At 44.3% G+C, this 14,318-nt stretch overlaps 1 protein-coding gene across 1 annotated transcript in view; it reads left to right on the top strand.

Moving 5' to 3' along the window:
- Positions 1-14,318, top strand: part of LOC124545637 (protein O-mannosyl-transferase TMTC2-like) — a 189,138-nt gene that overhangs the window by 72,954 nt on the left and 101,866 nt on the right. The window contains exon 5 of the mRNA XM_047124582.1: positions 13,225-13,373. Coding sequence (XP_046980538.1) covers positions 13,225-13,373 — 149 coding nt within the window. The remainder of the gene's footprint in view (positions 1-13,224; positions 13,374-14,318) is intronic.

Here is a 14,318-nt window from a genome sequence, read left to right on the forward strand (position 1 = left end):
CTGCTGAGGTCATTAGTCCCCTAGAACTTAGAACTAGTTAAACCTGACTAACCTAAGGACATCACACACATCCATGCCCGAGGCAGGATTTGAACCTGCGACCGTAGCGGTCGCTTGGCTCCAGACTGTAGCGCCTAGAACCGCACGGCCACTCCGGCCGGCTTCAAATCCTTCCCTGACGTCAGGAAAGTGTGGTGAGGTGGTGGTGTTCAGTTTAATAGTGACTTTGTACACAATACCAGGAGTGAAGTCAGACTCATCGCAGATGGTCAAGTTATCTGCAATGGTGAACCCCATGGATATTCATTCAGATCTGGATAAGTTTGCAGAGTGGTGCAAAGACTGAAAACTTACTATAAATGTTCAGAAGCGTCAAATGTTTCAGTTCAGGGAACCAAAAAATAACGTAGTATCATGTGACTACAACATCGGAATCGGTGGAGTCGTACGCATACCAGGGTGTAACAAATTTGTACGAATATGAAATGGAAAGATCTATGGGCTCAATAGTAGGTAAAGCGGATGGCAGTTTGGTTCGTCGGGAGAATACTACGGAAGTTATGTGTCTAAAGGAGACTGCTTACAAAATGCTCGTCGTGCAATACTGCTCAAGTCTGTGGGACCTACAGCAAATTAGACTAGTGGGCAAAAGTGAACGTGTATTTAAGAAAAACAAAAGACGTGAATGATCACAGGCTTGACTGAACTGTAAGAGAGCGCAAGGGAAAAGCTTAAAAAACTGGACCGCCAAACGGTTGAAGAGAGAAAATACTATTATTTTCCGTTGGTCATTGTTTTTATTATTTCATATTGGCCAGTTTCAGCCAGCATAGTCAACCTTCATACCATTTACCGCAGTTATCGAGTAATCAGCGTATACGGAACATTATCAGTATGTGACAGTGGACTAACTTCTCTGTAACCATGGGGAACAATCTGAAGACAGGTAAAGCTGCCCGAAACGAGTCAGTCTGAAACAACATAAAGAACGATAGAGAGATGGAAAATTTTCTATAAAGTTCCGACAGCATCCTGCCGACCACTGTATCCAGTTTTGATCAGCTTGAAGATAGACGCAAAGTATCCCGTGAAAGCCTACTTACAAAGTTACAAAAACAGGCTTTAAGTGATCTCTACAGGAATTTATTACAACGTCCAACGTAGAGAACGTACAGAGTCGTTTAATCATTCATTCTTCACACGCTCCATACGTGGCTGAATCGTAAAGAGTTTCTAATAAATGGCACATTGGGAGTACCCCCTGCCATACACGTTACAGTGGTTCACAAATTACAGATGTACAGGGGAAGGGAAAAAATATGGAAACACCAAAAACTCAACACATTACCACGCGTAACGCAGTCTAGCCAACTTGTTAGCATTCGAGTGATCTTCCATTGGTCTCGGAATGGCTAAATACAGGCCCGACATGGTTCTCAAGGTAGTTTTATACCGTTTTTCCTGCAAAGTATCGTCACGTTCAGATAACCATGATGACGGTGGAGAACGACGACGTAGCCTTCTCACCAAACTACACACCAAAGGTTCATAAATTTTGAGATCTGGTCACGCTGGTGTCCACGGGTGGTGCGACAGTTGATCCTCGTGTTCAGCAAACCAGTTCTGAACGATGCGAGCTGCGTGACCAGAAGGCTTGTTATCTTGGAGCACAGCATCATTATTGGGAAAGAAACATTGTAGCCTACCAAGGGCAGCATCTCATCTGCCAAAATGTTCTCAGCATAATACTTGGCAGAAATAGGACCTAGCAAACCACGTGGGCCCATGGAATACCGCATTATGACGTGGTTCCCTCTCGAGTTGACAACGGCGTGGATGAAGACTCATCGGACGAAATATCTTTCTTCCACTGCGCCATAGTCCAGGTTTGGGTGCGGCACTACGTTTTCCGGTTGCTGTCATTTGTAGCACTGATGAGTGGTCTGCGAATTGCAAATCCTTCTTATGGAGCTCCTTTCAGTGTTCTGACAGGGTTCTAGAGTGCGAATTCAACTCTGCAGTGACTTTTGCAGCTATTGTCCTCTTACCTTTTCGTCCCAGTTCTGTTCAATGGCCGACCACGATGGGCGAGCGGTTCTAGGCGCTTCAGTCCGGAACCGCGCTGCTGCTACGATCGCAGGTTCGAATCCTGCCTCGGGCATGGATATGTGTGATGTCCTTAGGTTAGTTAGGTTTAAGTAGTTCTAAGTTCTAGGGGACTGATGACCTCAGATGTTAAGTACCATAGTGGTCAGAGCCATTTGAACCTTTTTTTCTGTTCAATGACCGTCTATCACGGTTACTCGACACACACTTTCGTCCGAGTTGAAAATTAGCGAATGATGTTGGTTCACTTTCCCTGTAGGCAGTATAAATCATCGGTACAATTCCTCTTGAAACACCAAATACTTTGGGGCTTCCTTGGTTATGGAAGCATCCACCGAATCACCAGCAATTATTTGCCCAGAACTCACTTACCTCTAACATAATTCACTGACTACCACACAGAATCTCATCATTCTCACCACGAGTGGCACTTGCAGCGTATGGAGGACATCGCTCAGGTGCCATTAGTGGTCCAGTTCAACAGCGCAACTTGTTAATTTCGCTAGCAGCTGCATTTATGTTCAAGCATGCATTTCTCGCGGTGTTTCCGTATTTCCGTCCGACCCCTGTAGACGTAAACGTAGATGGGAGTGGCTGGTGTGACGATCCTCGTGACGCGGCCCACAGCGCCGCGGGCGTCGGGCGCTGCGGTCGCTGTGCGTGGCGTCGGCGTCGCTGGCGGCGCTGGCGGCGGCGCGGCTGGCGCTGGCGGCGGCCTGCGGGGGCGGCGGGGGCGGCGTGCCGTGGTCGGCGGCGGACAACCCCGCGTCGCGAGCGCCGCGGCTGGTGACGCGCGCGCTCTCGCTGTCCTACCTGCCCGCCTTCAGCTGGCTGCACCTGCTGCTGTGCCCCACGGCGCTCTGCTTCGACTGGGGCATGGCGGCCGTGCCGCTGCTGCACTCGCCGCTGGAGCCGCGCGCCGCCGTCGCCGCCGCCTTCTATGTCGGCCTCGTCCTCGCCTTCCGGGCCTGTCTGCCGCATCGGATCGCTCAGGTAACCTCGTCTGCGGCAGCACACCCGTCCTGCCACCCCGTGGGCCCCTTATCTAGACGTAGAGATGCGCGCGGGTGCGGATTCGTGGATATATCAGCGGTAATAGCTACTTTTCGGGTAAAATCCGACGCCAGTGTGAAGACGTATACACTGGTGAACCAAACCATATCAGCACTTGCCACGGTACTGAATAACGCCTGTTGTCATTGTGGACAAAGGACTCGGTAAGAAAATTATATAGGCGGAATATAGGGAACTATGCATATCCTGTACCCCCATGAACCATGGACCTTGGTTGGAGGGGAGGCTTGCGTGCCTCAGCGGTACAGATAGCTGTACTGTAGGGGCAAGCGCAACGTGTGGTTCCTGAAGACAGGTAGTAGACTTTTCAGTAGTTTCAGGGGCAACAGTCTGGATGACTGTTCTGGCCTTATAATATTAACCAAAACTGCCTTGCTGTGCTGGTTTTGCGGCTGATAGCAAGGGGAAGCTACAGCCGTAGTTCTTCCTGCGGACGTGCAGGTTTACTGTATGGTTAAATGATGATGGCTTTCTCTTGGGTAAGTTACTACGAACAGCATAGTGAAAGCATTATTGTAGCCAAGATAAACCCGAAGCCCGTGCCTACCACAGTATTACAAGTTTATGTGTCAGCTAGCTCCGCAGATGATGAAGAGATTGAAGAAATGTATCATGAGACAAAAGAAATTATTCAGATAGTTAAGAGAGATGAACATTTAACAGTCAAGGGTTAGAGGAATTCGATAGTAGGAAAAGGAAGAGAAGGAAAAGTAATAGGTGAATACGGAAGTGGGGGGAGGGGGTAAGGAATGAAAGATGAAGCTGTCTGGTAGAATTTTGCACGGAGCGTAACTTAATCGCAGCCAACACTTGGTTTATGAATCATCAAGAAAGCTTTATATGTGGAAGGGACCTGGAGACACCGGAAGGCTTTAGATTGATAATGGTAAGGAACCAGGTTTTAAACTGTAAGACATTTCCACGAGCGATGTGGGCTCTAATTTATTGGTTATGAAATGTAGATTAAAACTGAAGAAATTGCGAAACGGTAGGAATTCAAGGAGATGTGACCTGGAGAAACCGAAAGGACGAGAGGTTGTAGAGAGTTTCATAGGCAGGGTTACGGAACGAGTGAGAAGAACAGAGCAAAGGAATACAATAGAAGAAGAATGGGTAGCTCTGAGAGATGAAATAGTGAACGTAATAGAGGATCAAGTAGGTAAAAATACGAGGGCTTGTAGAAATCATTGGGTAATACAAGAGATATTTAATGTAAGTGATGATAGAAGAAAATATAAAAATGCAGTACATAAAACAGACGAAAAGGAATACAAAAGTCTTGAAAATGAGATTTACAGGAAGTGCAAAATGGTTAAGCAGGAACGGCTAGAGAGCAAATGGAAGGATGTAGAAGCATATATCACATTAGATAGGTATATCACGTATCTAATCAGAAGGTACAGAATAAAATTGCAGAGAAATGGAATTCGTGGCACAACTTGAAGAAGGTATCGGTTGATAGCGTACGTCCTGAGGCATTAAGGGGTCGCCAATTTAGTATTGGAGGTGATCGTGGAGGGTAAAAACATAAAAGGAGACCAATAGACGAATACACTAAACACATTCAGAAGGATGTAGCCTGCACTAGGTACTCGGAGATGAAGGGGCTTGCACAGAATAGAGTAGCATGGAGAACTGCATAGAGAACCGGGGAACTCTTCCATCGACTATGCGGCCCACAAATGAGGATGTGTTCTGGCATACGCTACTTTGAAAAAGAACGGATTTTTATAGTCTGGCATCTTGTAAATGGCGAAGCTTGTGGGCTGTTCGCGTGCTAGCAGGTCAGGTAGTGTGGGAAGTCTAAAGGTGCGTTTACATCTATGCGCCTCGCGGCTAGTCGCCGTGTGGCTGTGTTTGTCCCACACACAAGTAAAACCACTATCTCCCCGTCTGGTATGGGGAGATTCTTGCGTCTGCGAACGGTGAGCCCAACTTTGCATCGATGCATGCGCCTCCTTGTTTCTTCGTGCAACGGCCGTATTCGCCTAGTGCTCACGGAAAGTCGCACAACGGTAAACATATGAAGGTGCTGAACGAATAGGTTGGACGTCCACGCATCAGCACTTCGTGTGAACCCGCTCCGTGGGGCAGGATGGGCAGCTTTCTATAGCGTGTCTGCGGACGGAATGCTGGTGCCGGCCCAAGTGCTTCGTACCACACTGTTCAGAGCACATTGTGAAACACGGCGGTCTGCGGCAGACGACCTCCACGTATTCCCAACGGCATCATCAATTACGTAGGCAGCAGCAACGAGATATTCATTCGTAAATGCAAACCTTTTATCTGTATTCACGGATATTAAAATTTTGTAACCCGTTTCCACCAGTTTGGTTCGCTGGAGCTCTGACAGTAGAACAGCTCCTGGCCTGAAATTTTCGTCTACTGAGGTCGCTCCTCGTAATTCATATTTCATAGATTAAGAATGTAGACGTCACCCATGACTCGATATTAATAACCATATATTCATCAACATAGCATGGCATATTCTTGATACATTAAGTTATAAATTTCTTTGGTAATTAATGAAACCCATTTTCTGAAATTTTCTGTGGAACATTTCTGCAACAACAGAAAATCAAATGAAGTCGTGTTACAAGTTATCAGCAAATTCTACATTATCAGTCGTATAGTTCATTTATCAAGCTTTCGTTATTCAACATTATTTTAGTGATCTAAACGCGCCGCACTTCTCGATGTAATAACCATATACAGGGTGGTCCATTGATAGTGACCGGGCCAAATGTCTCACGAAATAAGCATCAAACGAAAAAACTACAAAGAACGAAACTCGTCTAGCTTGAAGGCGGAAACCAGATGGCGCTATGGTTGGCCCTCTAGATGGCGATGCCATAGGTCAAACGGATATCAACTGCGTTTTTTTAAAATAGGAACCCCCATTTTTATTATATATTCGTGTAGTACGTAAAGAAATATGAATGTTTTAGTTGGACCACTTTTTTCGCTTTTTGATAGATGGCGCTGTAATAGTCGCAAACGTATGAGTACGTGGTATCACGTAACAGTCCGCCAGTGCGGACGGTATTTGTTTCGTGATACATTACCTGTGTTGAAATGGACCGTTTACCAATTGTGAAAAAGGTCGATGTCGTGTTAATGTAAGCCTATTGTGATCAAAATGCGCAACGGGCGTGTGCTATGTACGCTGCTCGGTATCCTGGACGACATCATCCAAGTGTCCGGACCGTTCACCGGATAGTTACGTTATTTAAAAAAACAGGAAGTGTTCACCTACATGAAAAACGTCAACCACGACCTGCAACAAATGATGATGCCCAAGTAGGTGTTTTAGCTGCTGCCGCGGCCAATCCGCACATCAGTACCCGACGAATTGCGCGAGAATCGGAAATCTCAAAAACGTCGGTGTTGAGAATGCTACATCAACATCGATTGCACCCGTACAATATTTCGATGCACCAGGGATTGCATGGTGACGACTTTGAACGTCATATACAGTTCTGCCACTGGGCACAAGAAAAATTACGGGACGATGACAGATTTTTTGCACGGGTTCTATTTAGTGATGAAGCGTCATTCACCAACAGAAGTAACGTAAACCGGTATAATATGCACTATTAGGCAACGGAAAATCCACGATGGCTGCGACAAGTGGAACATCAGCGACCTTCGCGGGTTAATGTATGGTGCGGCATTATGGGAGGAAGGATAATTGGCCTCCATTTTATCGATGGCAATCTAAATGGTGCAACGTATGCTAATTTCCTACGTAATGTTCTACCGATGTTAGTACAAGATGTTTCACCGCGTGACAGAATGGCGATGTACTTCCAACATGATGAATGTCCGGCACATAGCTCGCGTGCGGTTGAAGCGGTATTGAACAGCATATTTCATGATAGATGAATTGGTCGTCGAAGCACCATACCATGGCCCGCACGTTCACTGGATCTGAACTATATAGAACTACTTAAACCTAACTAACCTATGGATATCACACACATCCATGCCCGAGGCAGGATACGAACCTACGACCGTAGCGGTCGCGCGGTTCCAGACTGAAGCGCCTAGAACCGCTCGGCCACACCGGCCGGCCCCCCGGATTTCTTTTTGTGGGGAAAGTTGAAGGATATTTCTTATCGCGATCCACCGACTACCCCTGACGACATGCGTCACCGCATTGTCAGTGCATGTGCGAACATTACGGAAGGCAAGGCGAACTACTCGCTGTTGAGAGGAATGTTGTTACACGTATTGCCAAATGCATTGAGGTTGACGGACATCATTTTGAGCATTTATTGCATTAATGTGGTATTTACAGGTAATCACGCTGTAACGGCATGCGTTCTCAGAAATGATAAGTTCACAAAGGTACATGTATCACATTGTTACAACCGAAATAAAACGTTCAAACGTACCTACGTTCTGTATTTTAATTTATAAAAGCTTCCAGTTACCAACTGTTCGTCTAAAATTGTGAGCCATATGTTTGTGACTATTACAGCGCCATCTATCAAAAAGTGGAAGAAGTGGTCCAACTAAAACATTCATATTTCTTTACGTACTACACGAATATGTAGTACAAAATGGGGGTTCCTATTTAAGAAAAAAAAACAGTTGATATCCGTTTGACCTATGGCAGTGTCATCTAGCGGGCCAACCATAGCGCCATCTGGTTTCCCCCTTCAAGCTAGACAAGTTTCGTTCTTTGCAGTTTTTCGTTTGATGCTTATTTCTTGACACATTTGGTCCGATCAATGGACCACCCTGTATTTATAAGGAAGTTTTCTAGATTCAATGATTTTACACCGAACATTATGGGTCTACTTACCTGATGGACAATGCAGCGCTCAGAACAAAAATGTTACGAGATCAGTGTCTGTCCCGTCAGAAATGAGCAACAACGTCTTCCAAAACTTTTGTTCCCAGTTACAGTTATTATCCATTAGCAACGTGGAGCTATAATGTTCGGTATAAAATCACTGAAACTAGGAACGTTACTCATAAATATATGCTTGTTCCACCGATAAGTGTAAAAAGTTTAGGTGATTAAAAATAATGCCAAATTAGCAAACACTTGATAAATGAATTATATGGCCAACTTTAGATAGAATGTTGATAACTCGTAAGACGACATCATTTGATTTTCCATTGTTGCAAAAATGTTCCACACAAATCTTCATAAAAGTCATTTGATTGATTACCATAGAAATTTATATCTTAATTAATGCATCAAGAATGTGATATGCTATAATGGAAGAAATTTAAACAGTTTAATAAATGAGAATATATTAAGTGACCTTCACGGCTACATTTATGTCTGTGTCGACGGCGATGGCATATTCCATGAGGACTCACGCTCCATTTTCGATTATCCCACACCGAGTACGCAGACGTCTAACCACACAGACCAGTCGCGCGGTGGGAGAGAGGGTTTCGATGGAGAACAGAAAATGTCATGAACAGTGATTTTAGAGGACACTGATTACACACAATAACTTTGCTTTCTTTTTCGAATGTAGCCGTAGACATCATTTAGTATATTTTGATTTATTACGACGTTTCGGCTTCTGCTCGCGAAACAAAGTTCAGTGTCAGTTGCAATAAAAAATAAATATTACAAAGGTTTCAACACTTCACGACCATCAAGGTTGTCGGCATTCTGTCTCTTGACACTGAACTTTGTTTTAGCACTTCTAAATTTACATTTGAGTATGACTGAATTAGAAACGTTGTGATAAATGAAAACATACTAAACGATATACACGGTTTTATTCGCAAAAAATTCGTAATGATCATAGATTCATTTAAAGAATCCATTTTTTTATTAATAAGTCCTCTTTACAATATTCAGTTTTCCACGGAGATATAACAAGATGCCAAAAAAGTAAACAAATAACCTTTCTCAATTTTTTTTCCTATAAGCTCACAATAACACGTTTCTGGAACAGCATCCATCTGTACTAAGTTAAGCAAATTTCAGCCACGTGAGGAACAAAATTATTCAAGAAATTAAGAAAAGAAACAAATAAAAAATACTCACGAAAGTAAACATACTATTTACAAATGAAATCCGTCTGAAGTGTAACGAAGCTAAAGGAAAATATTTGCAGGAAAAATGAGACGTGTCGAAAAGGACACTGTCACCAGGAAAGTAGAAGTCGCATGCAGAAAAGTCAAAATATGTTTAAGACAATTTAAAAGAATGTGTGCTTCTATTAAAGTTAGCGTAGACGAGAGAGGGAAAATGTGAAAAAGAGTACATTGAGAGCCACTACTCGTGAAGTAGTAGAAGGTACAATGGACGTCAATTTGGAGGACATAATGCATCCGCAGTCAGACTTTGTCAGACGTTGGGAAGATATACGAAGGTTGCCTAGAAAGTAAGTTCCGATCGGTCGCTAAATGGAAACCACAGTGGAAATGAGAAACATTTTATTTGCAAGAGTTAGCTACACCTTCCAGGTACTTCTCTACATAGTCGCCGCTCCGACTTGGACATTTATCGGAGCATTATACCAAATTTCCAACACCATCGTCATAGAAGGCAGCTATCTGTGCTATCCGATAATTCTCTACGCTGGTCTATAGCGCGTAGCCTGCGCCCAAGTGTTGTCATGGTATCCAGCGTTTCATGTGATGATGCTCAGGACGAGCCAATTAGGACTGTGTTGTGGGTGATCGAACACTTCTCATAGAAAAGGCTGCAGGGGCGTCTTCACTGCCCCTGCAGAGTGCGGCTGAGAATTGCCTTGAAGAAGGAAGTGCGTGGCAGTTGTGTTAGGTGGGCTGCATTCATTAAGGCGATGCCTCTCCGCGGGCCCTCCTACTTAGCGGGAGACATCGTTGTTCTGGGCACCTTTGCTCGCTCACAGTGCACTCTCAACTGAAAAGAGCGTCTCGATGCGATCGACGGTCATACTAGAGACACTACGCAGCACATCTGTGCAAAGCTTCATCGTGTTTTCACTGTGTTGCCCATTTCGCGACCGATCGGATCTTGTTTTCTGGATAACCCTATATTATCAAGCAACTGAAAAACGATCGACAAAATACTTGAAAAATTTCTAAAATCATTGGACAACCAAACGACTATTCAAGTTATGCGGGATCAATGAGACTGGAGACGTATCTGCCATAAATGCGGTCCCGAAGATAGAAAGATCTATCGCATGAGTGGCTTAACAGATCAAGTGTCGAAGAATAATGTACAGAGAACTGGGAAAAATATGAATTTGATAGAAGACGCGGCGTTTTCCTTTAGGAACGGTAAAGGTACCAGAAAGGCAGTTCTGACATTGTGCTTCACAATGGAATAAAGACTTAAGAAAAATAAAGACTATTCCTCGACGTAGGAAACGCATTTGACAATGTAAAGTTGTGTGTACCACAGCTGGAAACGTGTATTACACAGTATATATAACAATCTACTGGAAGCAAAAATAATTGAAGACCGGTGGAAAATTGCACCGATTAAGAAAGGTGTAGGACAGGGATGCAATGTTTCCGAGTTACTGCTCAGCCAGTAAATCGAGGCAGCAATGTAAGGACTAAAGAAACGAATTAAAATTCGCCATGAATGGATAACAATGATAAGATTTGCTGTTGGTATTCCGCCCTCTGTGAAAATGACGGAGGGTAACAGAACCCGTTGAATGGGATGGACATTTTCGAGAGCAAGAATACTGATGGAAAGTAAACGACGAAAGAAAGAGTATAGTACGAGGGTTGGAACTTCAGTAGTGGTAACTATTCATTTACAACTGTGCAAAACAGATATAGGTTCCAAAGTTTTACTCTGCTTCCGAATAATAACCACCATTGTGTATAACACGTTTCCAGCGATGTGGGAGTCGTAGGACACTCTTAGCAGCGCCAATTCTGTTGACAGTTCAAGAGGAGAGGTCTAACGCCCGACGAATCTCTGTAACAGTTCCGAAGCGAATGCTATGAAGCGCTCTCTTCAAGTTAGGAATTAAGTTGAAGTCACAAGAGCTTAAATCATGGGAGTGTGGTGTGTGGTAAGGCACTTCCCAGCTCCATCGACAGAAAGTCCCAACTCGCGTCATATGTGCCTGAACATTGTCCTGCAAAATAATGGGCGGGTTCTGCTGAAAGTATAGGCCTCTCATTTCTCTTTTTGAAACACAACCTGCGATCAGATCAGAGAAAGAAGCGGCGGCGCTTACTGCAGAATCTGTCCATCAATTTTCAGGACAATGCTCGTGCACATATATCGGGACTGATCTGTTAGATCGATGAGGCCGAGAAGAAAATAACCAACTCCCAGGGCTGGCATTACTCTCTGTTGGTGTCCTAAATAAGTGTTTTCACAATAAAATTAGATCACTAACGGAAACTCCTGTGAAAGCTCTTAACCACCAGCTGTCTCTCAGTAGAGGTGTGCTTGCGCTCACGGCCAAATCCTATACACAAAGTATCTAAAGTTTATAACGATCTGGGTGAAAACGAATACTTACAAACTCTAAAGAGTACATACCGACTGAAATCATTGAATACGCCTGTACCTAACGAATGACGCAATATTTCCTTTGCTCTCTGTTCTCAGAAACATATAGTAAGTAACTGTTAATATTTTTCCCTGTCTTAAGCCTTCTGCAAATATTTAGACAAGATGCGTTTTGCTTTATTAACAAAGCATTATCAATCGCGATCCGTTATCATTTTCACACATAATTCTTTTTGTAACTTTAATTCAGACAGTGTTAAAAACGAATTTGCTTCCAGAAGTAACGTTTGTCCAGTTTACTTATGGCGTATATGGTTCATTCTTTTTTTTTTTTTTTTTCAATACTACTTGTTGGTTAGTTGGCAGTTGATAGAAGCTAGATATCACTTCCAGTATTACCGTTTATCGTTTTTATAAACCTACTTTCTTTTAACTGCATTTGATTATTATCCATTGTACTAAAATTTCGTAAAATCACACAAGTTGCCTTCATATTAATTCTACTGTCAACGGCAGTACTTAACAAAGGCCCCATTGTTTGACTCATTTCAAGCTATGAGCATACCAGTAGGTTAACGTCAGAGCAATAACCCACTTGCAAGCAGTTACTCATTGCTGCTTATTTGGCGTTGACTACAGACTTCTAGTATTATGTTCGTGCGTGACAACGCATGACATAGCGCACGCGTAACGATGACGCTGCTGGACTCATTTCGCTGGAAACAATTCTGGCACCCTCCTTGCAGAACGGCCCAAGGTCCATTTGTTATGTCATTTCAAGAAATTTCTGGCTGTCCATCACATTGTAAGTGTCGGTGAGATTAAGGTAAACGTCAAAATCTGGGCGCATTCTACGAATCGGGTATGTTGCCAAACTACATGCCTTAACTTGGATGGCGAACGTGTCAGAAAGAGGCTTAAGGGGTGCAGTCTTTCTGTAATAAAATACAAATGAAAACAAACTGCAAATCTTTTTTAATACCGAAATCTGCACGTCCTCGGGAAATATTATGGCTGCACTCCCCCCGCTTTCTGCTGTTCACAGTACGATCATAGCAAAGCCATGTTGTCTAATGTTACAGTACCAGATCGTACAGTCATGCATACACTTGCCTCTTCAATTATTGTAAAGACTGCCGCTGCTCTTCAGGAACACAATGTTTATTTGGATCCTACACCACAGATACCACTCTGCCGTTGTTGCATCCACGTTATGGCCATCTATATCGTACAACCATGTAAACTACTCTATCTCGGCAAAGTCCATGGTTCATGGCGAGCGGCAGTGACTTGGAGGCAATATTAATATATACTCTGATGAATGTTACTTGCCATAGCGCCCAGTTGTTGGTATATAATTTTACATATTTTTGGCATCTACAGACCAGAAGAATTTTATGGAATGTGAGCGTGTTCCCGTAAGCTTACGAACTTGTACTTCTGTAACGATTAGCGATTTTGACACAGAGGAAAAAGTGATTTACAGGCGTGGCTAGAGAGATGGACAGTGAGAAGCCATGGTAAAATACATTAGAGAACTTGGAGTAGCGGGCCCGCCTTCTCGTGCTCAGCACTGTGCCTGCCTGCTGTTGCAGCGAGCGATCGAACGCCGCCGGCTGGCGCAACAGGTGTCGCCTGTGGAGAGCCAGAGGCGGCCTGCGGCCTGCCCCTCCAACCGAGCCAAGGGCAACCGCTGCTGCCTGCTCGGCGGATGCGCCGAAACGCACGCGTGCGCCGACAACAGGTGAGCGCGGACCACGAACTCGCAGTTGTCTTCCCTGCCAGTGGTACTTAGTTATTAGACGTAGCATGTACAACCACAAATTTTTTCTCATACTCAATGCCTCATGATAATACGCGTAGATGATATGCATTTCTCCGTTCCCTGCAACTACATAGTCCAGTCGCATTAATGTGACCATCCGCTATCCTCGACGTCAACCATTCGCAAATCTCAGGTGGCAGCTGTAGTAGCGGAGAGTATACGCTATGTGATCTAAATTATCCGGACACCTAGATGAAAATAACTTTCGAGGCGCCTTCCATCGGTAATGCTGGAATTCGATATGGTGTTGGGCCACACTTAGCCTTGATGACACCTTCCACTGTCCCAGGCATACGTTCGATCAGGTGCTGGAAGGTTTCTTTGGGAATGGCAGCCCATTCTTCACGCAGTGCTGCACTGAGGAGAGGTATCGATGTCGGCCAGTGTGGACTGGCGTGAAGTCGGCGTTCCAAAACATCCCAAAAGTGTTCAGTAGGATTCAGGTCAGGATTCTGTGCAGGCGAGTCCATTACATGGATGTTATTGTCGTGTAACCACTCGGCCACAGGCCGTGCATTATGAACAGGTGCTCCATCGTGTTGAAAGATGCATTCGCCATACGCACACCCTGCCATCGGATCGCCACATTGTATACCGTGATTTGTCACTCCACACAACGTTTTCCACCGTTCAATCGTCTGTTTACGCTCCTTATACCAATCGAGGCGTCGTTTGGCATTTACCGGCGTAATGTGTGGCTTATGAGCAGTCGCTCAACCACGAAATACAAGTTTTCTCACCTGCTGCCTAACTGTCATAGTACTTGCAGTGGATCATGATGCAGTTTGGAATTCCTGTGTGATGGTCTGGATAGATGTCTGCCTATTACACATTACGACCCTCTTCAACTGTCGGCAGTCTGTC

The sequence above is a fragment of the Schistocerca americana genome, chromosome 8 (genome assembly GCF_021461395.2).
Source record: "Schistocerca americana isolate TAMUIC-IGC-003095 chromosome 8, iqSchAmer2.1, whole genome shotgun sequence".
NCBI lineage: Eukaryota > Metazoa > Arthropoda > Insecta > Orthoptera > Acrididae > Schistocerca > Schistocerca americana.